The 25,056-nt window shown below is 41.5% G+C and overlaps 1 protein-coding gene across 2 annotated transcripts in view; it reads right to left on the bottom strand.

Moving 5' to 3' along the window:
- Positions 1 to 6,092: 6,092 nt before the first annotated feature.
- The window catches only part of pxdn (peroxidasin), a 50,745-nt gene continuing 31,781 nt past the window's right edge, over positions 6,093 to 25,056 (bottom strand). For both annotated transcript variants that reach the window (XM_089004593.1, XM_089004594.1), the window contains 12 exons: positions 23,484 to 23,596; positions 22,163 to 22,319; positions 20,909 to 21,017; positions 17,379 to 17,536; positions 15,515 to 16,521; positions 14,899 to 15,395; positions 14,667 to 14,801; positions 13,819 to 14,027; positions 11,811 to 11,922; positions 11,598 to 11,730; positions 10,992 to 11,105; positions 6,093 to 9,336 (listed from right to left, as the gene is read on the bottom strand). In XM_089004593.1, the coding sequence (XP_088860719.1) occupies positions 9,202 to 9,336; positions 10,992 to 11,105; positions 11,598 to 11,730; positions 11,811 to 11,922; positions 13,819 to 14,027; positions 14,667 to 14,801; positions 14,899 to 15,395; positions 15,515 to 16,521; positions 17,379 to 17,536; positions 20,909 to 21,017; positions 22,163 to 22,319; positions 23,484 to 23,596 (2,879 nt within the window). In that variant the 3' untranslated portion in view covers positions 6,093 to 9,201. The remainder of the gene's footprint in view (positions 9,337 to 10,991; positions 11,106 to 11,597; positions 11,731 to 11,810; positions 11,923 to 13,818; positions 14,028 to 14,666; positions 14,802 to 14,898; positions 15,396 to 15,514; positions 16,522 to 17,378; positions 17,537 to 20,908; positions 21,018 to 22,162; positions 22,320 to 23,483; positions 23,597 to 25,056) is intronic.

The raw sequence follows: 25,056 nt of genomic DNA, 5'->3' as shown, positions 1-25,056 counted from the left end.
GGTTGACGGTATGAGGAAAAAAACACTACTTTCCCTTATCATACACAATTGGGTGGAGAGTAAAGATTAAGTTTAACAGGGGGAAATAATTACATAGGCCTAACTTTGATTAAAATTCAGCCCATCATCCCATGCGTCCGTATTGGATTGGATTGGATTTGTCTTTATTTGTCTCACAGTGAAGAAATGTACATTCCACGTGTCCATTCAGCCATTTGTGCAGCCGTCTGTTTGTCTGCACTTCCCAAAAACAAGAGTGCTTACTTCCATCCATTGTTCATGAGTCATTATTCATTGTTGTGCATCAATCTAACGCTCCATCGATCCAAACAGTACGTCACATACACGTCAATCCATTGTTCATTTATCCGTTGCTCTGTCCACCCAGCCTTTGTAGCATGTGCTGTTTACCCACCCACAAGCTATTTTACACTCATTCATTAGTCCGATTCAAGCATCAAGTCATCCATTCATCTCCACTGCTTATACAGTGTTGTGGTGATTTGAGTCAATAGAGAGAGATTCACAGTCTCAACAATATCACGCAATGCATCCCTGTATGTGTACAGAAAGCTAAAACTGGCTACACAGTGATCGTTTGTTGACATTCGTAGCACAGAATTACAATAACAAAGAATTAACTCAAGGACTGTGGGTGTATCAGAAAATGTTTGAAGGCCTCTGTTGGTAGGTCAAACAATCTGGTGAGGAGTTAAATCATCTGGAAGATATAGGAGTGCATGCACAGCTTCCAAAAAGGCCTACTTGTAAAGGAACATTATTTCATTGCCTTGAATTTGAGCTGTTAAAGTCTTGGGCTCGTTCCAGAAAAACTCTATTGTTATGGTAATGTTACGAAGTAACTCTCAAAGTTGTCTTCTAATGGCGACCAGTTGTTGAAGTTTGGCAGAATGACTTAAATGGCTTCTAGTGAGTGCCCTGCGATTGGCTGACAAACAGTTCAGGTGTGCTCGAAGACAGCTTGGATAGACCCTGCGACCCCTATGAGGATAAACAGATTACAAAATGGATGGATGGATGGATAGTTGTGAGAGCAGAGCCCAGTGCAAAAGCAAATAAAATTTCCACCTGCAAGCAGAATAAAAGCATTTTTATTTGAACTACAGTCGGACTCATCATACCACCATATTGATGACTTCAGAGTGAATTACTTGACATATATCGAAATCTGAGCAAACAATATGCAACAAAACTTAACATGCACTCTGATGTGAACTGCAGAGTACATTTAGGCAGTGTATGAGTCATGGAGTAGGTCATAATTGTGTTGCCGTCAAGAGCTTTAATAAGTCAGTGGAAGTTTTTATTCCTGCTTGACCACAAATTTCCCCAACTCAATGTTTCACAGATTTATGACGTTCTTTCATTCTTGTTTTTGGGCACATGTGAAGCTCGGTTGGCAGTACAAATAATCGCACATGGCCTGCTGAGGTACTTTGATGGGAGGTTTATATAGCTGAAACAAAATATTTAGTGTGATCTCCAGGGGAGCAGGATTCTTTGCGACAAGCTTTTAATGTGTTATTACAGCCATGGGAAACCGTGCACTCTCAACTCCCAAAAAGCAGGAGAAGCACTGTGCAGTTCATTTTGAATGGAGATATCCAAATGAATTTTGAACCACAGGTCATTTTCCACACTTGATGTGACACCTACAGAAATAGGTTCTCATTAAGATTGTTCATCAGTGGCCTCATGGTGTTGTTTTCAATTTATAGCTTATACAGTATTTTATCGGGAATCAAACGTGTACCAATGACTTAATTTTAACTTGTCAACTACTTATGATAGGCCAATTGTGTCAGTTCATAAAAAAAGTATTGTGAGTTTGGTCATATATCCAATATGCTGAAGTGTCTGTGAAGATTGAACTCTATGAACTCTGACAATCATCAAGTTCCACATCCATGCATCCTTTTTTGATCGATTTCTCATCACAATGGTTGCAGGACGAGCTGCAGCCTTTTCCAACCGTCTTCAGGCAAAACGCGGGGACACCCTAAACTGGTTGCCAGCCAATTGCAGCAGCACACATGATAGTCCTGCCTTGTTGATAACAGTCTGGAAGCATCAAATCCCTGCCAAATGCAGGTTAGATGGTCTTAGTAGGGTCGCTGAAGACTGCAGAGGTCAGCGAATCTGATGGACGCAGGGCTGGACATGATCACAAAAGAAAAGTCATTCATGGCCTTGGAATGTGGTTCTGCTCATTCACTTCAAAGGCAAGAGAGACTCGCTTAAGCAGAGGACAAAACAGCATTATAAAGTTGGCATTGGGAGACTACCCCGAACCATCGATTGCTTGTGTGCCCGCCATTGCTATGTCGCTCTGTGGGATGAATTAAACAAGATATCGCTGGCGGTAATGAGAACAATTATTATGATAATGCAAATAAAAATAAGAATGCATCCAATGAAATTCATTCTCTCATGATTCAGAGGGTTTGATGCCTGCAGTTCCCTGTGGCCCCACTGATGTTCCTACATTCCTGACTAACGACTGACCTGTTTGCCCCACTCCCTCCGGTATCACCTCATCAGCATTACGAATGTTGCCTAACCTGTTTTGCCTAAGCAGGCTATTGTATGAACGATCCAAATTGAACCTCACCCCACCAGACCGGTTTAATGAAGGATTTAGTTGTTTTGTGAGAATCGCTTCTTTTACTCCCCTTTCAAACCATCTATGTTCTTTCGCTAAGATTTTAACCTCATTGTCGTCAAATGAGTGGTTGCTCGCTTTTAGGTGCAAATGTACTGCCGATTGAGGCCTACTATTATTATCCCTGCGATGTTGATAAAGTCTTTTTTTGAGAATTTGTTGACTCTCCCGGTGGAGGTGTCTTGGAGAGGTGGCGGTGGTGTTCCTGACTGGGTTATTCGACAAGATCTTAGTTGGTGAACAGATGCCTGAAGAATGGAGACGAAGTGTACTCGTGCCCATTTTTAAGAACAAAGGAGATGTGCAGAGTTATACTAACTACAGAGGAATAAAGTTGATGAGCCATACAATGTAACTCTGGGAAAGAGTAGTTGAAGCTAGCCTAAGAGCAGAAGTGAACATTTGTGAGCCGCAGTATGCTTTAAGAATGCTGATAGAGAAGTACAGAGAAGGTCAGAAGGAATTGCATTGTGTCTTTGTAGATCTGGAGAAAGCGTATGACAGGGTTCCCAGAGAAGAGCTGTGGCATTGCATGAAGAAGTCTGGAGTGATATTATATTATATTATATAGTGATATAGTGAAGTATATCAGAGTGGTGCAAGACATGTATCATGACTGTAAAACAGTTGTGAGGTGTGCTATCGGTGTGACAGAGGAATTCAAGGTGGAGGTGGGACTCCACCAAGGGTCAACTCTGAGCCCCTTCCTATTTGCTATGGTGATGGACAGGCTGACAGACAATGTTAGACAAGAATCTCCTTGGACCATGATGTTTGCAGATGACATTGTGATCTGTAGCGAGAACAGGGAACAGGTGGCGGAGAAACTAGAGATGTGGAGATATGCCCTGGAAAGGAGATGAATGAAGATCAGTCGCAGCAAGACAGAATATATGTGTGTGAATGAGAGGGATCCAAGTGCAAGAGTGATGCTACAGGGAGAAGAGATAAAGAGGATTTTAAGTACTTGGGGTCAACTGTCCAGAGCAATGGAGAGTGTGGAAAAGAGGTGAAGAAGCGTGTCCAGGCAGGCTGGAGCGGCTGGAGAAAAATGTCAGGTGTGATGTGTGATAGAAGGGTTTCAGCTAGGATGAAAGGAAAAGTGTATAAAACAGTGGTGAGACCAGCCATGATGTTTGGACTGGAGTCAGTGCCACTGAAGAAAAGACAGGAAGCAGAGCTGGAGGTAGCAGAGCTGAAGATGTTGAGGTTTTCTTAGGGAATGACCAGGTGGGATAGGATCAAGGAATGAGTACATTAGAGGGACAACTCATATTAGAGGCTTTGGAGAGAAAGTCAGAGAGGCCAGACTGAGATGTTTTGGACATGTCCAGAGGAGAGAGAGAGTGACTATATCGGGAGAAGGATGCTGAGCCTTGAACTGCCAGGCAGGAGACCGAGAGGAAGAGGAGGTTTATGGATGTGGTCAAAGAGGACATGAAGGTAGCTGGTGTGAGAGAAGAGGATGCACAAAACCGGGATAGATGGAGGACATTGATTCGCTGTGGCGACCCCTGAGGGGAAAAGCCGAAAGGAAAAGAAGAAGAGACGACCCTAAGATAATTTGGGTTGCCAACTTATCGACTTCACCACTAAATTTATCAACTTTTCCCATCACATTCACAACTATTTCTAGCCAAAAAGTGGACTCCAGCAGCAATTTTTTGGTGGTGTTATTGGACACTTAGGCAGATTCCGATACCAGGGTTCAATGCAGGAGTTGTGGACAATAAAGTAAAATATAAAATGTTGGTGCCCCACTCTAGTTTCACAAACAAAGGAACACATGGTTTGATTTTGCCGCACCTTCAAAGCATCAATCAATCTGGCCTAGCTGTCAGGCGTTCTGATCTTTTAGAGAACTCATGTAGCTTCTTTGTTCGAAATGTAATCCTTTTTCATGTCAAAGTGGTCATGCTTGTGCATGGCAACATACATTCCTTGCCCCGACCTCTACACTCCTGCCATTACTTGGTTCATTTTCCGTCCAAAAACAGAGCTGATAAGAGCCTCCTGGCAGCTCCAGGATTATCGTGCTGGGTCAGACTGTACCCCGCTGCTCTCCACCAAGGAATGCGAGCAAAGCATCAACTTGGTAAATCACACACCGAAGAGTCATTCCATCTGCCACTCACTCAATCTGTCAGTGAGGCTCTCAGACAGCCTTTACTGTTGACCAGTTTCTTTGGGAGTTCATTGGGAGCACAGTACAGTACTGTAAATATGTATTATTCTCAAGGAAATGCCCAGCCTGTGTTCTCTTCACGTACTGTGTTGTTTTACGTATGTAAAAGAAATTATTGTCCTCTCCTCTTCACATCTGTTTTCTTGACAGGATATGCTCTGCCGTGAAACAAGTTTGGTATTTTGATACCAGAGGAGTGAGAGGCCAAGAGAGGACAGGGTCACAAGTTGCATTTACATGTTGCAACTTTTCAGTCAGTGGAACCTCACCAACAAACAAAACAAAAAACATGCAACAGAGAACGTCAGAAACACGATTGTCATGTTTTACAAAATCAATTTTACACTTTTATTTTATTTTTGTCGAGCGTGTACAAAATGTGAAAAGAAAGGATGTTCAGTCATCCAACTGTTAGCTAATCTGATAACTATGTACAGTACGGTACTTGCTAATTGACACCAGTAACACAAGTATTTGGTCCTTTATTTGTATTTGACAACAGTGTGCGCTAATGATTGTTGAACATTTCAGATGATAGGCCTATCATCTGCACGCAGATCAGAGAGAAACAAAATCACTCTTTAAACACAATAACACCAAAAGGATAATTTGTCAGGATAATCTTTTATCGACATCCGATAATCGTGCTGAATCTGATTATACAAGGCTAAAATTATCAAAGCAGGCCCGAGCATCGGGATGTGTGTACCCAAGTTGACCAATTTGTGGGAAATGTGATAATTTGGCTTGCGGTCTCTTTTCCAGTAGGTCCAAGTACAAAATGTACAGTAAGTAGACCATATACTATGCATAAGATTCCACAGGTTACATACACAATTTGTCTGTCAACAAATGATGAATAAATTGATAGACAAGAGTGGAAGAACAGTTAAATCCATGAAATAGTCAGAAGAGTGACACTGAGTCAACATCTGTGGGTTGTTTGTCAAGGGACGAACACATACTGGAAGCCATCCTTCATTACATTTCTCTCCCACACTCCAAGGAAAAAAATCTTTTTTGTCTCTGTGGGACACCACTTTTCTTTCTTTCATCCTCTTTGGTCTGGAAATGAGTATGACTTTCCTCCTGCGAGGGGACACATTCCTCAAGGTCATTTACCCCCCCCCCCCCCAAAAAAAAAAAAAAACAAAGAACCACATTTGTTGAAATGAAATTCCCTAATGTGATGGTGGGAAGATTTGGCTCTTGAAGAGTGTGAGCAAATTGGTTCCATTTATTATTTTGTATTTTTTCCTCCAATAGTCTGCTAATCTTCCGGTTCACTAAACAAATATGAGATTTGATCTTAAACACCACCTGCAACTGCGAAGGATTGCTTTTGGACAAGAGAGGTAAAATATGGGGGAAAACAAATCATTGAGAAAGTACACCTCGCGGTGGGATCTGGCAAGAATAGACATAATACTGTGGAAGAGAGATTCCTTATTGTGGGGGTGATAATGTCTTATCCTGCCTGGTGAAATCATGCATATTTTTTATCGATTCACCAAATGGAAACTACATTTCCTGCTAATTTTCACTGTTCGGCCTCTGTTAAGTCACAGTAAACGGCATGGCACTGTTAGGTTGCACAAGTATGGACCGTGGCGGATGAAATTCCTCAATACCTTAGAATTAACTGTACCTTCAGTAACATTGTCATTAAAGTACTCTCTCACAGAGCTGTTTACAGAGACGTATCATGTTCCCTCTTTGCTTGTGAATCACTGAGGAATTCTGGGAAGCTGTCGATTAATAATGTCTGTCAGAAGATTGCGCGTCCACGTCTGGCATGAGATTCCCAAGGAGACCATGTATCATTTCATCACGCCTCAAAATGTTGAATGGATGGCATACGGGCATGTGGTCATCCATTCCACCTAGCAATTGATTTCACTTTTCCAGTGTATGATTTGGAGTTGGCGATTTGGAGACGATCAAATAATTGGTGTTGTTGATCAGGCATGCAGCTTTATTCGACTTGCAAGTACTTAAAAGGAACCAGCAACAATTGTGTATGTTATAAAACAAATGTGGCTTGTTTTTATTACAGTATTATTATTGTTAATATTGGGAGGCATACATTGCAGTGCAAAACGTTCTTTGGCAAACACACAAGACACACGTCTCGACAGGTACTAGTATAGCCACATTGACCACTTGAAAGGGACAGTGTTGGGAAGTCATGTTTGGTCCTGCAAAGCACTGCGTTCTATTGACACTTGGGAATGATTCAAGGCGACCAGTAAAACACATTTCCCGAGGTAACAGAGATCCCTTAGTGCAGGGGTGTCAAAGTCATTTTTTTGCCGCGGGCCACATTATAGTTAAGGTTTCTTCTTGAGGGCCGTTATGAATTTGGGGAGGCCATTAGAATGTTTAAGCCCCTCCACATATTACATATAGAGCGCACAACCAATTAATGAATAACTAGTTTTCAAATCTGAAGTCAAGAATAATGACTGTTATTGTGGTTTACATCCAAAAATATGATATTTTGGTCAGGATCTTAGCAAGTATCATGGAATTTCACAAGTTTGATTTGCTTTCGCGGGCCTAAAAAAATGATGTGGCGGGCCGGATTTGGCCCCCGGGCCTTGACTTTGACACCTGTGCCTTAGGGCTACTGTACACACAATGTGGGAAATGTGGCCAAATTATATTTTGTCGTTATCGTACATATGCGTCCAATATTCATGAAAAAACTACATTTGGTAAAATGACAACTATTGGAGTGTGTTGGACTACAGTTGGGACTACATGCTGGTGCACGCAAGGAGGGACCTGTCAAAGGACAGTTTAATGTAAAAACCCATCCTGAATGGAACATTTCAGACATTATTATTTCGATTTTGTGATAGATGCATACTCAGGACGTTAGCGCACAAAGATGGAGGGAAAACTGCGGCTGCTTTGTCATAAGACACGAAGACGAAAACATGATTTTAAGTTAAACATGTGAGCCAGTGCATTGAATGGAAATTTTCTCTGTACATTATTGCGTGCAAAGCGTGGAATTTGTCGAGTTGCATGCAGAAAACACCAGGTAGGAAATGTGCTTTGATTGTCTGTATCCCAACGTTCAGGACCCTGCCCCAACATTATTTCCCACCTCTCATATGGCTTCCATTACAGTGGAATGAGGGTCAGAGGGTTAAAGAAACCTGTGCTCTGTGGCATGCTCGACTAAATGACGTAACGCCCCTCTAGAAAAAAGAATTGGCAAAGATATGAGCACGGCAAAATGTCTCTAAATGTATCAGTACTAAAGAGGACACACAAAAGGGGGAAAGACACACCTGAAATGAAAACACACGATGGAACATTTCATGTACGTTTTTGCTAAAGTGGACACGTACATGTTTGACAACGGATTGCATGCAATCCAGTGCTGCTAGTCTACGGCAGGCAAAAAACATCGACAGTAATCATTGCAGTCCTTCAATGGTGAGTAGTGTGTGAACTATGATGGCAAATAATGTGGTAGTCGATAGTACAGCATCACAGATGAAATCTCTCTTCCAACATGGTTTCATAGTTACCAACATTCTAGATGTTACTCACTAATATTTGGCTTTGCAGACTGAGGACAACACTGAGAGAGACATGACGTCAGAACATGACAGCAAATCAGAAACGGCCGGCAGAGACATTTTGGAGCAGAAATCAGTAGACATCTCTTTTTTTTCTTTAAATTTTCAATGGGATTCACATTATGTTTGTTTGGATAAAAAAATAAAAAAAGAATAACCATACATTGTTATGACATGACATGAAAGCACCTTAGATTAAAAGATGATCTATTGTCACTAGAAAACTTGTATAAAATGATCTTCCGTCTTTAACATGAAAAAATAGGCAGATATCAAGAGGGTATAGGCTGCTTTGCATACAAAAGACAATACTTGAAGGTATTTAGTGATTAATTCATTCATAAGGGTTAAAATAGCACCAGTTTTCGGCATCTCTAACCTGAGAAAACACTGGCCGGCCTCCTTTCAATCTATTTCCCATTCCTGCGGGCTGATGACAACTGGCCCTGTGATTTGATGCCAAAAGAGGGGGCAAACACAGAGACTGAATTGTTGCATTGCAGAGGCCCCAGGGAGCAGCGATGAATCAATTTTGTCCCAAAGGAGGCAGCAATCCAAACATAAAAAAAAAAAAACGAAAAAAGAAAAAAAGAATAGAAAAGAGAAAAAAAATAAATGAGGCTATTGGGTGTATCGAGGCAACTGGTGGCCAAACGACACCTTCAAGAGTCTCCTCCTCTCGGTGGAAGTCTGAGTGTTTCAGACACTTGAGTGTGACTGGCGGGAGGTCCTGAGGATTACTCATGGCTGCTGTCTCCTTTTTGCCGCTTGGCAACATCCAGGCACACTGGGCAGCAGGTGCCTTTTAGCTTGACAGCTTGTGTGCACTGGGCCGTCGGACAAGACTCCACGAAGCAGGTGACTCTGGTGTCCTGCAGGGCCAAAGAAAGAAGAGATACACAGATTTGTTACTTGATGAGATTGCGGAGGATTGAAAAGTTCCAGTTGGTCACAATTGAGAACGCCAGCCGACTATAGAACAGGAGGGAGACCAACCAAACAACTCTGACAGAGCCTCAGTAGTTAAAGGACGACCGACGTCTCTGGACAAGTTGTGTCCATAATTTGTAAAATGGCTTCAAATGACTTCTACTGAGCGTATTTTACAAAGATTCCACCGCATATAGCTATATTTTACGTTTTAAGACTTGCACTGAATATTCCGTCAAGTCCTGTTTTTGAGTTGGTGACGAGTCCGTACGTGACATCACTGAAGGAATGCCCCTGAGGGAAAAAAGACACATTGTAGCAGTCCTTCCATCACGTCAATGTATTGTGCTGTACTTGTTTGGTCTGAAAACCTCGTGTTGCACCAAAAAGCTGCCAGAAGAGGGCGACCAACCTCCATGGAAGGAATTTATCAGCCTGTGGAAACGGGCTGACTAATTCCCTACATGGCTTTGTTGCCATTTTCTGCATCCCTTGGGTGCGACATTTCCCACCCCTGATGCCTCAAAATGACACGGAATAAATTATTTAATCGATTGCAAACATGCATGCTTTCTTCTTCAGAACTATTTGAATCATATTCATAACTGGATGTGTAACAAGAAAGCATATTCTCCGAATCTGAAGCCATTATTTTGATTCTCCAGCAATGCAAAGTCTCAGTGTGACGTCACAAACTAGGGGCGGGACTTTCTGAAAATGCCCAATTCGCAGCTCATTTTTTTCCAGATTTTGAACACTTTATGTCATTTGTATTGGTGTTTTGCATTTGAAGAAAAATATCATGTTGCATGTTTTGGGTATTTTAGATGCTATAAAACGTTTTCTGATGTCAGTTAGGAAACAAAAAAGTGACGTCGGTTGTCCTTTAAACATTTTGGCTTTGGAGCCTTTTGAGAGCAGTCCACGAATTTCAAGGGAAAATAAAGTGGCAGTAAAATGCCATATAAGTAGGAGTTATTTAAAAAAAGAATGTGTGTGTGGTGTGTGTGTGCGCGAGAAATAATTTGGACTGCTGCATTTCCATGTGTGATAGCAGTGTTTGCCAACCCATTCAGTGTCACCAGTAGAATGGCAGGAGGTGGACCAGATGGATTTAATTGTTCTTGAGAAGTTATGATGAAATACTTGGCCAGAACCACAGTGAATGTATCATCTGCGCAATGTCCGACCATTGTATGCAGATTAGTTTTAGTTTGCTGTGGTTAATCTCCTCGGATAGTTAATCATTTTCCAAACCTTCAAATATTGCCGTATTATTAACTAATTCCCTGCCAGACAATGTGCAGAAATGTGTCCACTCCAGTGCCGGGGTTTTTGTCATTTTCACTCAAATAGCAGGACCCACACAATATTGAGTTTTAGGACAACATGAACATTCAATGCAATGTAAGAAACCTGAAATGCTCTTGTTTCATCAGAAAAAAAGCTCATTCCTAATTTATATGGGTCTGGAGTTATATGAGCTTGAAATTTCTATAAGAAGAGAAATATAACACTCGTCTTTATTAATGCTCTTAAATGCTGCAAAGGGTGCAGTTATTAATTTGTTGGTTTCCTCAGCATAGGTTGACCTTACTTTGCATTCACATTGAGTGCACGGGTCCTGATTCCACCGCTCTCCATCTTTCCGCTCGCGCCCATTATTATCAATGCAGTCTGTGTTGCTCAATCGGGCTTCTAGTCGTTTAATCTGAAAACATGAAAGGACAAACATGGACTCAATAGATATTGTGGTTGTTCGAGATCACACCAAATTGGACATTCTATTGATTTAGTCTCATGCTATTTTTTCCGATTTGTTTATGATCATATGTCCTTATTGTGTCAAAAGTTAGAGTCATTTCCTGCGGTGAGTGGTTTTTAAACACTTTTATGTATGTCAGTGTTTTGACAGTGACAAAGTATGACACCTTTATCATACTTTGTAGCAAAAGTCCGGGGCACCAAGCCTCCAAATGCACAAAAATAATATGGATGGAATTCGAGCAAACTGTTATGGAAAAGAAAGGAATGCACCTACATAGTGTATCAAACGCATGTATGCTTGAAAATGAAGTAAAAACTATGCAATGATTACTATTCATAAAAATCAATACTCTCACCAGAATTGTATTGACCGTGTATAATCTGCCACCTAATGTAACCCCTGATCTCCAAATTTGCTGCATATAGAAGAATTTACCTGTTTGCGTAAACTTGCGATTGTCTTCTGCATGTCAGAGACAAAATCTTTGAATTCGTTAACTGGGGTATCAGTGCTTTTGTCTGAGGTCACAGTTATATTAACGTGACTTTTTGTGGCTTCTTCCAAGTGACTGCAAAACACAAAGACAAATAAAAATCTAATTAGCAAACATGGAGATGAAATTAAAATGGTCTTTTGCGAGAGTGTCACCTGTTTTCTTTGAAGCTGTCAGCGGGTCTGCCATCTTTGTAGCTGTGATCAGCTGATCTGCGCCCTCTAAAGTGGAAGGACAATGCGTTGAACTGACCTTTGGTCCTACAGTCTGCCAGTGTGGAAAAACAACAAAGCAAAGAGGCTCACTTGGTGTGCACAGCAGCATGGCTTCCATGGAATTTTGTTGTTAATCGATCCTTTGTTTTAGTAGGAGTAGGTATGTATGGTAAGTAGCAAACTCATGTTCAACATCATACATATGCATTTTTAACATTGGCTCATCAGAAAATGTATGGTAAAAAAAGAAGCCTAAAACCTATTACAGTACACCTAATAAGAAAACAGGATAAATATCATCGCAAACCATCATAATCTTATTCTTCCATTTAAAGAATGGTCTGGTACCAATTAATCACAAAAACGAGGGATTACTGTCTAGTGATGCTGAAAAGCAAAAACATTTCAATCCTGCTTCCTTTTAAATCAGTGAGGTAGAAGCATGACCAGATAATACACAATTTCAACAACGCACAATTGGATTTTCATCTACTTTTTGAACTCTGTTGCTTCAGATGGTAATGCAATGAGCAATCTAAGAAGTTTTAACTCATGTGAGAATTCACAAAGTAACATATCTTTGTTTTGTTAAAAAGAGAATGGACACAGCCTTGTTGACCTTGAAGCAGACAGAGGACACACCCAAACCCTTAATCTCATATCAACTTCACTACTTCCCACTGCTCAGGAACACTTTTGCAAAACAAAAAGAAAACCTGGTATACAACAGCAGTATAAATAGTAATGCAGATTAAAAAGAAAATGTAGAATCCATAAACTCATTCACTGCCAGATGATGTGCAAATATGTGTCCACTCCAGTGCCAGGGTTTTTGTCATTTACACTGAAATTGTAGGACCGACAGAATCTTGAGTTTTTGGACTACATAAACATTCAATGCAGCGTAAGAAACCTTAGACTCTCTTTTTTCTTCAGAAACAAGAGTTAATTTCTAAATTATATGGGTTTGGAGTTATCTGAGTTTGAAATGTGGCAAACCTAGACTCTCTTCTTTCATCAGAAAAAAAAGTTTATTTTGAGTTTACTTGGTTGTAGATTTATCTTGATTGCAAGTGGGTGCGGCTGTATAAAAGGTCAGAGGTCTGAACGAAACTTGAAACGCACACCCCCCCCACAAGAAAAAAAACAAAACCAAATAAATTCGGGAATGGCAGTGAATGAGTGAATGTATTTTGTACATGCTGATATGGTTGATGATTATACTCTAAGTTCTGTGACCCATACACATGATAATTATGCCCTATGGTATTGTGACACTGCTCTCAATCTTTTATATGGCAATCGATGAATCTTTGCTTTCCCATCGCACCAAACATAAAGTTTGATAGGCGTGTTGCACCGTACGGCTTTTTGTCCACAAATTGAAAGGACCACATCTACAAAGTTTTGGTGGTCTTTTTCCCATGAACGTTTTCAGTCTGTAATTCTCAATCCAGATGGGGAATGTGCCAATGATCACATCAACAGTTTCTCCTCAGTTAGGCTGGATGGATGTTTAAAACATAGCCCTCAAAAACTCTAACATAACTTATTCTGGTTGTTTGCCAACAAATTTCCAAGCCGTGCAAGACATTTTGAAATTCTAAATGGGCTTCTGACCATTAGAATAGGAAACATAAAAAAACATTAAAATAAACCAGCATGAGGAACAAAAGCTCACTGGTTTACCGCAACTTCCGGTTTATTCAAGGAAATTGCACCCATCATTGTTTTTCCATGAGAGCCCTAAGGAATAAGGTGGATAGGCCTTTCAAGTACCAGACTACATTTTGTTTCAGACCATATTGAAAAACACAACTTCCTGTTTAGTGCTGATGCCAAAATAAAAGGCAAACACGAAAAAAAAAAGTTTTCTGGCCTGCACCCTACAACTGAAATGAATATTATTTAAATACAGAAAAAACAAAGTTAGGATTAGGATTCTGACCTTCACAGCAGTCTTGCCACATGCGCAGGTCGATGTGTGGGAGGCTGTCGCAGCTGCCGTAGCCATGTGGGACCTCTGCCACCCTAAAGGCATCGCGTTGCACACGTGTGATGTTATCTCCGTTGTCGCACAGCACCCGAGAAAGCGAGGCTTGCTTCAGCTGAGTCAGTTGGGCTGGCGTGAACGCTCCTGGGTTTTCATACCAGAATCTGCACAATACAGCGGTGGATTCAGAAGAAAAAAAAACAACAAAAGGCCTATTTCTACAAAGGTATGCGTCAGTTCCTTCTGTATTTTGAATTTTCAGTGTGTACATTTTAATGTTCTGCATCTGACCCACATTTTCCATCGTGGATTGGTTGCACTAGCCCACCGGTGTCAAAGTCAAGGCCCGCGGGCCAAATCCGGCCCGCCACATCATTTTTTTCGGCCAGCGAAAGCAAATCAAACTTGTTAAATTCCATGATGATTGCTAAAATCTGAGCCAAAATTTCATATTTTTGGATGTCAACCACAATAAAAGTCATTATTCTTGACTTCAGATTTGAAAACGAGTTATTCATTAAATTTGCTGTGTGCTCTATATGTAATATTTGAAGGGATTTAAACATTCTAATGGGTTCCCCAAATTCATAACGGCCCTCGAGAGGAAACCATAACTACAATGTGGCCCGCGGCAAAAAATGACTTTGACACCCCTGCACTAGTATATTAGGGTAGGCTTGAAGGAATGACATTATCATTTTTTCCCCTTGCCCAAGAGGTATATTTATAATGATTGTATTGCTGGATAAATATTAATACAAAAATTCTAAGCGTAAATACAGTAATAAAACTGTCAACAGTACCTGTCGCCGTCCCGCAGGCGTTTGAATTGCGAAGCCAACAGACACATGAGAGTGGGCCCAAGTCTACTACCAGGAACCAGGTCTTCGGCCATCAGGGCAGGGAACAAGTCGACGTTCAAAGGAGTGCCGTAAAGCCTATCAAACAGTATGTATGGTTTGGGTGACTGAAATCTACGTTGTTCCAGTGACTCATTGAAAATTGAGCAAGAGCTGATTGTATCTAGAGAATCACCTCCGTAGCTTCTCTCTGACATCCGGGTTCTTTATCTCATTCCTCAAATCGTCAAAAGTCCGAGCCGACGTTAGGTTACAATAGGTCCTGTAATCATTATATGGCGGTATGCCATGATCTCTTCCTCGCTGTATGTTCATGGCTGCCAGGTCCAAGGCCACAGCGTGGACCATAGAAAATAACCTCTCGGTCAGCTCTGTATTGAGTAGCTGCGAGGAGACCCGCATTTTACCCGCCACGCCAAAGAGCCCGCGGAGGAGCGGGTCAATGCCACCCTCGTTCACGATGCGAAAGGGCGAGAAGAAGGCCCGATGCAGAGAGATGTGACCCTGCTGGATGGGCTGGAAGTCTTCATCTAACCTGTAGAGTATCGGGTTAATGAGGGTGTGCCCAAAGCGGAATGCCGCGGTGGCGAAAGCATTGAGGATGCCTGCGTTAATATTGGGGTCATAACCTGTGTACGGCCCCATCATCTTCATGCCTGCCTCGCCTAGGATCTAGAAAACAGAAAAGGGTTCTGATCATCCGTACCAATGGTACCAGCTGTTACCTTTCAGTTTTCAAGCAAAACGAGTCGAGCCACAAGTGTGCAACAGCATCGGAAAGGAATTGTTACCTTTGGCAACCAGTGACTGTACGTGATGTGTTGAATCTGGGCTCCCACTATCTTCCTAGCTTCGTGGTAGATGGTGTCCCCATCCCAGTGGGGGTTCAGTCTGAGTAATTCTGTGGCTACGCGGTTGTGTTCCCTGAACCACACCGTGTGCATGGCTGTCAGTCCCAGTTGTTCGTTTGCACGGTGATCTCCAGCCAAAAAGCAAGGAATCGGACTCTCATTCTCATCCCTCATACACTCGGTGGGTGGTCCTGTGGCGAAAGGAAGCAGGGGCTTCCCTGTACGCTGGATAATTCCCTGCCGGAGCAAACCCCGTTGGCTGGCCAAGTCACGGATCTCCTCAGATTCATGGCGCGAACTACCGTAGACGTTTGAGGCATCTATGTAGGCTGTGAGCTGGTTAATTTGCTCTCTTGGGTACACGCTGTTCATGAGTAGAGATGTCATCCCACTTCCGCACACTGGGCTGGAGCGCACAAAGAACATGCAACGGGCTCCGCTTCTCAGCTGCCGTGGATCGTTGGGAGGGAACTGGATGGGGAAGCACGGTGGGTCATTGGTGCAGACTTGAGTGCACAGCTGTCCGTCAGAGAACCGAGACTGGCTGAGGGCGGCCACGGTCGAGTCCAAGTCGTGATCGAGAAACTGACCCCACTGCATCAGCATGTGGGTGTAGTGGTCATCTGGAGTGATGGACTCCGTTCCAATCATGGTGGTCGACACCAGCCTCGGCAGAGGCAGCCTGAAGTTGTTGTGTGCCTGCTCAGTGGCTCCCCTTGGCAGATTAAAACCATTATCATAAACTGACTTCAGGAGTCGTTCAAAAGGGGTAAGTGAGGCACCCCACATGGCGTGCTGCAGGTTGTTGCAAGTTCCGTCATGAGTCCGGTACTTCTGGTGGAAGCAAATATCAGAACAGTTGTTGATGCGGCGGTGGGCTGTGCAGCCTGAAAGGTTGGCGATCACGTCCAGAAAGTGTGGGGACACCAGGTCGTTGTAGCGAAACTCTGTAGTAACATAGATGATATCTAGTATGTGGACAGACTGCGTTTGGAATTGTAATTCAATCAAAATGATCAACAATTGTGAACTGTGATTATTTTTAGCTCAATTTCTCAAGTGAGTACATGGGTTCGTGTAGTCAAACTCGAGTAAATCTAGATCTAGAGTCAATCTGTCAGTGTCTTTTCCTCAAACACACTCACCTTTAAAAGGGAAACGCATTCCGGACATTCGTTTCAACTTTACTTGGCCAGTGCATCCAACAGATGGCAGGTTTGCTTTTTTTGACTGATAACTCATTCGAGACAGAACACAAAATGTGTGACCTGTTAGATACTGGTCTTTCTTATAGGAAGACTGATCAGACTCATTTTTTATCCACATTCAAACACTCCTCTCATTGACACTGGGAGTAGTGTTATTGGTTGACTTACTAAGAGACCTAATACACTGGCAGAATAGGATGTTAGTCATATTTCACCGATCGGCCAACCCTTATACCATTGTGTTGCTTGGCAATGATTCAGAAATAGCAACTCTTTCACGTGAATGTTTGCGAAGTTTTGAATCATACTTTGGGTGAGGGTGCCTGCACGATTTTTATTTTTTTGACTGAAGGCTCAAAATTTCCTTGAGGTTTAAAAGCTAGTGTGAATGACTGCCTATCAATGGAATGTCGGTCCTGCCACTGATCGGCGACCAATTGATTGTGTAACCCCCTTCTAAATCTAAATAACATTGGATAGGTCGCAGCTTTCCAGTAAACTGAACCAGAGTAGGCAGTTAAATTGATTTATGGCTCAATTATGAAACAGGTACCCTAGATTTAGAATCAAAACAGTTGGTTGATTGGTATGCTTACCAGTGCCGTTGGTATCGACCGTGAGACCCTGGTTGACATGGTTCTGGATAAGAAGCAGAGTCTGCTCAAAGATCTCGCCGGCACGAGCCTGCTCCACGGTGTACGGGTCACGTGGGTAACGGAAAAGTGCAAGTAGCTCTCCTGGGGTACGAGGCTGACTAGAGAGATAGGGAGATATTGGTTGAAGCAGAAAAGTGGAATGAACAAAACAGTTTTTATTCTAATATTTCAAAATGAGGCTCAGACTTGAGGAGAAGAAGACTCAGACAAATGAGAGTAGTTAAGAGTTGAACCTGAGAAGCATTATATTGTAGATGTACATGGACGATTAAAGCTTTGAGTTGTAAATGTTTCTGGATATGTTGTAGGACATACAAGTTGGACATGAAGGTGTGGTATAGTGCGAACATTTTCAGTATAGCTCTCAACTCTGCCTAACAGAGAGCTATACAGCAAACAAAATTCCTCTTTCTCTAAGCACAATGATGTCATATGGATTTAAGCCAAAACTAACATGGATACCTCATTCGACACGTTAAGTACTGAGAGGCAAAATTTGGTTGCAACACATTACAACATATATTTTTATTTCACGCTTCGTCACACAGATATAATTACATACCATATAAAGCACACATAGTGTAACAAAGAAATTAAATAAAGCCACCAGGGAGACGTATTTTTGCATATTGACACTTTATCAAGTTTCTTGGAGTCATCCTCCAGAAGAAGAAGAAGAAGAAGTCCAAGATGGCGCCCGAGTAGGCAGCCTCAGCAAGTGCTCTCATGAGCCTTGCTTTTTTTTGGTTGTTTTTGTCTTGTTTTGTGTTTTCTTTTGTCACTTTGTGTTGTTGTGCATCGTGTGGAACGGATACAGATTGTTTTTCAGCATTTTTGACCACGACATTCATCAAGGAGGAGACTGTGCTGAGCGGTTGCGCCTTTTCGGCAGCATGAATATGCCAGTACTGTTTTTGAATGGGAGGAATGTCGGAGCCATTCGACTGCCATCGCTGGACACCAAAGGGGCCATTGTGCTTTTTTGCGCCTGTAATGGGCAGCATATTCACAGCCCCGCTTTGTTTAGCGGAAAGGTCAGTGCTGTTGGACAGTCTCCGGCTGGGTGGATGCATGGCTTGAGGAACCCGCGATAAGAAGAAAGGAGCGTCAGCGCAGAGCGCCGATGCGTATGTGGAACTGTTGCGGCTTGGAATTGAAGCAGATTTATGTGGAACAGGGGATGTGAGATAATCTCTTTTCGTCAATGGATGCTACAGCTGCGTGTTTGCTTTCAACATTTAGCTTGTAGTCGACGTGCACATTCCACCATGATGTCCCTGATCCATCTGGTGGAAAGACGCTTTGATCCTCTCCTCTTTCATCTAGAACTGCTTCATGTCATCACAAAGAGGGTATAGCAAGTCCTGAAGAATGAATGTCTCTCTGTGTCTTTGGATTGGATTGGATTGGATTTGCCTTTATTAGTCTCGCAGTGGAGAAATTTACATTTCACAGCAGCAAAGTTGCTGGAAAGGCAGCCACTCTCGCGGCGCCGTCTTGAAGTCAAAAGAACAAAAAAAAACTAAATAACAAATAACATGACAACATAAAAACACAGACACTTTGTTTTGTCATATTGTCTCTATGCTGTCATATTATTTGTTATTTAGTTTTTTTTTGTTATTTTGACTTCAAGACGGCGCCGCGAGAGTGGCTGCCTTTCCAGCTGCTCACGTATTTTGTTTTTCTACTTACATTCCTTTCATCACTTTGCTGCTGTGAAATGTAAATTTCTCCACTGTGAGACTAATAAAGGCATATCCAATCCAATCCTGTTGTCTCGATTCAATGAAATTCAACTCATAGTATCGTGTCACGAAATTTTGTTTTTTGTGCTTTTTTTTAAAGTGAAATTACAGCTTTGCCACCTGGATATTAAGTGTCCTGTCATAGTCAAGAAACTGCTCTCAGATCTGTATACACCATATGTGTTATCTGAGTCATGAGTGCACCGGCACTTTAGCTGGATCAGTATATTACTGTTTTCCTGTGTTTTTTTTCTCATTTATCTGAGGGTGGCCCAGCAGTCAGGTGGCGACCACGGTGACTTCACAGTGCAGAGGTCCTTGGTTCGATCCCGGCACTGGCCTACCTGTGTGGAGTTTGCATATTATCCCCGTTCATGCGTGGGCTTTCTCCGGGTACTACAATTTCCTCCCACATTTCAAAAACAAGCATGGCAGGCTGATTGAACACTCCAAATTGTCCCTAGGCGTGAGTGTGAACGCAGATCTTTTTTTTTGTTTCTTTGTGCCCTACAATTGGCTGGCAACCAGTTCAGGGTGTTCTCTGCTCACTGCCCTAAAACAGTGAGAATGGATAGGGTCTAGCACTGCGTGCGGCCCTTGTAAGTAAAATGAATAAATGAATCATCTGTTGTTCTTTGTTTATGTGTTTGCTCATTTTCAATGCATCATGCATGCATGTGTAAGCCAAGCACAGACCTGTGTGCACATGCCAAGAACAACACGACTGCTTACCACATTTTTAAACAGGATGGAAACACTTGGGAACTGTCCAGAACTTGCCAACAGTGATGAAGATCACTTTTTTATTTCTTATACAGCCAATAAACTGTGGCCAGATGAGTAAATTGGTAACCTTGATTATGATTACACTCAGTGCATCTCTCGAAGTCATCAACAAGGTATTGTGGGCCAAATAATCTTGGGCAAAAATCAGGAGATGCATTTCATTTGCTGGAATGTTGCAATACAACCATTGCCATCCCACAAAATTCGAGCCATCATTAGGAATTCTTGGAGGGAAAAGAATACAGTAAGCCTTTTATGTTCTGTGGCACATTGAGTAATGAACAATCATTTATTCACAATTTGCGTTCGGAATGAAATGTTTGCAGTTAAATTATATTTGTTTACATCATATTTTTGGTATACCCTGACATGCACAATCAGATGAACTATGTTGTGCTTCTCCTTGGGATGCATAAACATCATTGGATCCATGCTGAACACATTGCTGTAAAACCATCCAGCCTCCGGCTGGATAAATGGATGGCTTGAGGAGTCGATGATGAGAACAAAGGGGCTTACCACAGAACGCCTATGTGTATGCGGCTAAGTGGCTTGGAATTGAAGCGGATTTACATGGGACAGGACATTTTAGCCAATCTTTTTTTTTCGCGAATAGACACAACAGCTGCTTGTTTGCTTTCAAAATTTAGCTTGTAGCAGACGTGTACATTTTCAGCATCCACTGGTGAAATTTCGATGCTCTGCATATGTCCAACTTTATGATGGATCATTTTTTGGGAGAAAAATGCGTGTTTCTGTGGATCAGTAATCCAAAATCAACCTATAAATTACATCAAACGTCAGACAATGTGCACCAACTCTGTACAAGCACATAATTAGTAAAGTGATGACGCAATTTAACAAGGACCAAATTTACTCGATCTTGCAACTAGTGTTATGGCCAGTAAAGTAGAACTTGCAAAAGTCACATCTTACCCATCAAACAAACGTCTCCTTGTAGACTCGATTGCACTGTCTACATTACGAATTGCCTGCTCTATGGACGAGCTCACAAAGGTGTCACCTTCTCTGCTCACTGCAGGAACTGCAAGACAAGACAACATGCAGGGGTTGTCGTAGAGAAACACGCACTTGAATGCAAGTATGTAAATTTCTCCACTGTGAGACTATTGGATTGGATTGGATTGGATATGCCTTTATTAGTCTCACAGTGGAGAAATTTACATTTCACAGCAGCAAAGTGATGACTATTAAAGGCAAATCCAATCCAATCCAATCCAATCCAATCCAATCCAATCAAGGCCAATATGACATGCAACTTGGCAATGTCCCGAGATATATTAAAATAAATAACATAAATACAATAATATAAAGTATACGATAAAACAATCTTAGAATGGCTCAATTTGTCTGTTTTCTAACAAGTCCATTTTATCTCGTTCACTGCTCACCTTGGCTTGATACTTTGGTGGGTATTGTCAGAAGAAAAGTGCATTAGTCATATTGATCGAGCAAAGGAATTTAATTTTCTCTCTCTAGAAGAGTGCAGAATCATGTGTCTAAGTTGAATTTGACAAAACAAAATACTAATGAATACGTGTAACCATGTTGCAACTTCTCCCGAATTACCCGTACTGTTTCAGCAAGTAATTTAATTTGCCAGGCCATGGTTTTGATGGCCTCAATGTATCTCCCTTTAGGGCTTTTTAACACACTTTCTTGTCTTAAGTGCTTTGTGTGTAGGCATAAAGCATAAAGCATAAAGCATAAAGCATAATGACTTCAGACCCCACAGCCATTCCCATCTGACTTTTGAGAGTATCGTTGCTTTTTTTTCTTTTTTCAATGTTACCCCATTGTTCCATATATACTCTAATCAGTTGTCACTAGAGCAGAAAACTTTTGAGCTGTTTATGAGGCATCAGCAGAGTGCTGATGCCTGATATCCCAGCAGAAAGAGAAGAGCTGACAGCATGAGCGTGTAACACATTCCCCCACTTGGGCGACTCACTCTGTGGAATCTATAATAACATGACAGGAATAAGCACTGGTCAATAAAGTATAAATATATTCTGATTCAGTTTGAACCGCAGGGATGAATTTCATAAATGCCACTGTAATCCAATATCTTTGTTTTACTATAGTCATCGTATAAAGCAGAATAAAAAATAAAAATTATTTCAGTTTGCCCCACCCCTCCAAAGAAAAAAATCCTCCCCATCTGCTTACCTGTTACAGTTAGCACCATGCTAGCGACCTCATAGCCGATAGGATTGCGGGCGACGCATTCATAGCGGCCAGCATCAGCGGTACCCACATCCCTGACTTCTAAATACCCATCAGGGCTGATGTGGAATTTGCCACTCTCTGTCACCTGCACCCCATCCTGAGAGTTGGGGAGATCGGACATTGGGCAAGGTCACAACTTTGGGAGTAATAGACAAAAGGAAAATTGACCGTTGGTTAAAAAAAGGGCAGTGTATTGAGTGTGTGTGTGAATATGCATGTGTGTTCATGTGTGTGTGCGTGTGTGTTGCAGTCTCTTTTTATATTCAGGGTTCAAAGATGAGCCATAACAAGATTTCCATTTTGTTGTCAAGCTAAGCAAATTCCTATTCATCCCTGACCCAGACGGGATGAGGGCTGACTCACGCATGAGACAGATTGCCCTCTGCTTGCTGATTACAGCAAGATAAGAAAATCAAGGATGTAGCACGTATCTTGGGTTATTTTGTCAGATGCATGTTTGAGAAACATGTATGTGAACTGTTTTAAATTGTGGGGGCTCAAGGGGGATTGTATGTGCCCTTTAGTAGAAGAGTTAACACAAATGTTACATGGAGACACACAGATTAAGGACTCATATTTGTTGCTTAAACAAACTTGACTGAAAGTGTGTATATATATATATATATATATATATACGCACACAGAATACGATACAGTATATGCGCCACAACAGGTCACACAACTACTGCCAGAAGCTACTGACTCCGTTTATTGTGTAACCCCAGCTTCTATTGCAGAGCCTCATGATGTAGTATGCCTTATATTTGGTAAAGTCTTATATATTTATATATTATATTTGAAAAACTTTTTTCATTGAAGGTGCACCTTATAGTCCGGTGCGTCTTGTACTGTATATGGAAAAAGTTTGAAAATACACCATTCATTGGAAGTGCTCCTTATACTCCGGTGCACCTTATACACCGGAAAATACGGTAACCTATATAGGACCTATTTCTCTCATTGAAAGTTAGGCTTCTGATAAAAGAGGGAAGGGGGAGGGCATTCAGAATATTTCCGAAATATTTTATTGGCAGAGATCATATATCTCTTTACCCTGCCAACCATGAATTTAATAAAATGCGAATGATTATTGATCACGGAAAAGACATCGTCTTACATTTTACATTTCACCTGTAGAAAAAAAAGATAATGACCAATGCAGTCGTTGAACCCAGCTCCATAAGATTTTACACCCCCCAAAAATTAACATGGTTTTCACCTTCCGATTCAGAGTCAAAAAAATATTGTCTTAGCATCTAACCTTGTTCCAGGTAAGTACGGGTTGTGGCTGGCCTTGAGCACTGCAAGGAATCTGGACGTCCTGGCCAGCCTCCACCGTCACGTCCCTTGGAGCATTTGTGAAAACAGGCGTTACTGAATGAGGTAAAACATACACAAACACACATGTTAATGATTATAGACAATACAGTACAGGTAAAGTGCATTTTGTAATCAATCATTGCAGACAAGAAAGTCCTGCTTATGCTCTCAGAAGACGCTGAACAATGTCTTTCTACTTTCAAATGGGGCAGAAAAACATGAGATACTTTCGGTGAGCGGTTCATTCATGTCTCTGTGTTTAACTAAAGATTATAGAAAAAAACTATTGACCCACAACACTGGTTGACCCAATACCCAAGGAAGAAATTTTGGTGCAGATCTGGACAAATGCCCACACTTTGGTAAGGATCATGATAAAGTTCTGGACACAGGTATTCATTTCATGTATATAATACATTAACAGACAGTACAATTTTGGGTCTAATTCTAGCTGCATGAGCATTACAACATCACAAAGGCAGTAAATCAATCTAGTCTTGGCCCAGTACGCATAGCACGGTAGTCCAGCTTTATAAAAAGTTTAATACTTCATAGAACAGAAGCAGAAACCATCCAAGCATTGGTTCGTAAAAACGGCTTATAAATATACATATCATATTTCGGGAAAAAAAAGATCCCTGTAATAAATCCAGTCGTGTGAATCAGTATTTTCACGATAATGCAAAAACTCAGGAAATTTGATACAATGCTGCAGAGCTCTTGTCAGATTTTTCTTCTTTCAAAATATGTTTGTTTTAGCCTTTGTGGTTGTCAAAAATAAACAAATTGTTTTGGTGTTTTTTGTTTTGTGTTTGGATTGCTCTAAAACAGTTTAAACCAGTGTGGGAACTACAACACAACTGAAGCCATTACAGATATGCAATTCACATAAATGTGGTTGCAAGCAAATTAATATTTGAACATTACATGTTGGTAAAACAGCTGTTTCTTATTTGAGTATTGAGCACACAGTGCCCCGGGACGGCATTGCCGTTGTATACGCAAATTAAGCACTGATTCGATACAGAATGAGTCATCATGTTATACTGTCTGGGAGCTGAGATGACACTCAGACAGCCAAGATGTTCGTTCGGTGGATTGCAACTATTTGCCCTCCCCCACACTCAGCATTCAAATTCCTACAGTGTTCCCATGCTGCAAGTGAGAGCCACCTGGAGAGGGAAAATCCTAACCTCCCACAAATAATTTGTGGTCATGACGAATAATTGTCTATAAATCAGAGATGAGCTTCCTGAAAACCCTGAGCAATGTATAATCCACTCAATGCAGGATGAATGCATCACAGTATGCTACAAGTACTGTCCTGCAAAAATAGAATGTTGTATTTTCCACCCTATAAGGCGCTTCGGCCTATTTTAAAACTGTTTTGATAAGCCGCATATTATAGAACAGTGGTCCCCAACCTTTTTTGCGCCACGGACTGGTTTAATGTCAGACAATATTTTCACGGACCGGCAGATAAATACAACAAAATAAAATGATACGACAGGCAT

Source organism: Hippocampus bargibanti, linkage group LG09, assembly GCF_051943395.1.
Source record: "Hippocampus bargibanti isolate YZ-2025 linkage group LG09, ASM5194339v1, whole genome shotgun sequence".
NCBI classification, from domain to species: domain Eukaryota; kingdom Metazoa; phylum Chordata; class Actinopteri; order Syngnathiformes; family Syngnathidae; genus Hippocampus; species Hippocampus bargibanti.
Note: the sequence above shows the minus strand (reverse complement) of the source record. Positions and strands in the feature narration are given on the sequence as shown.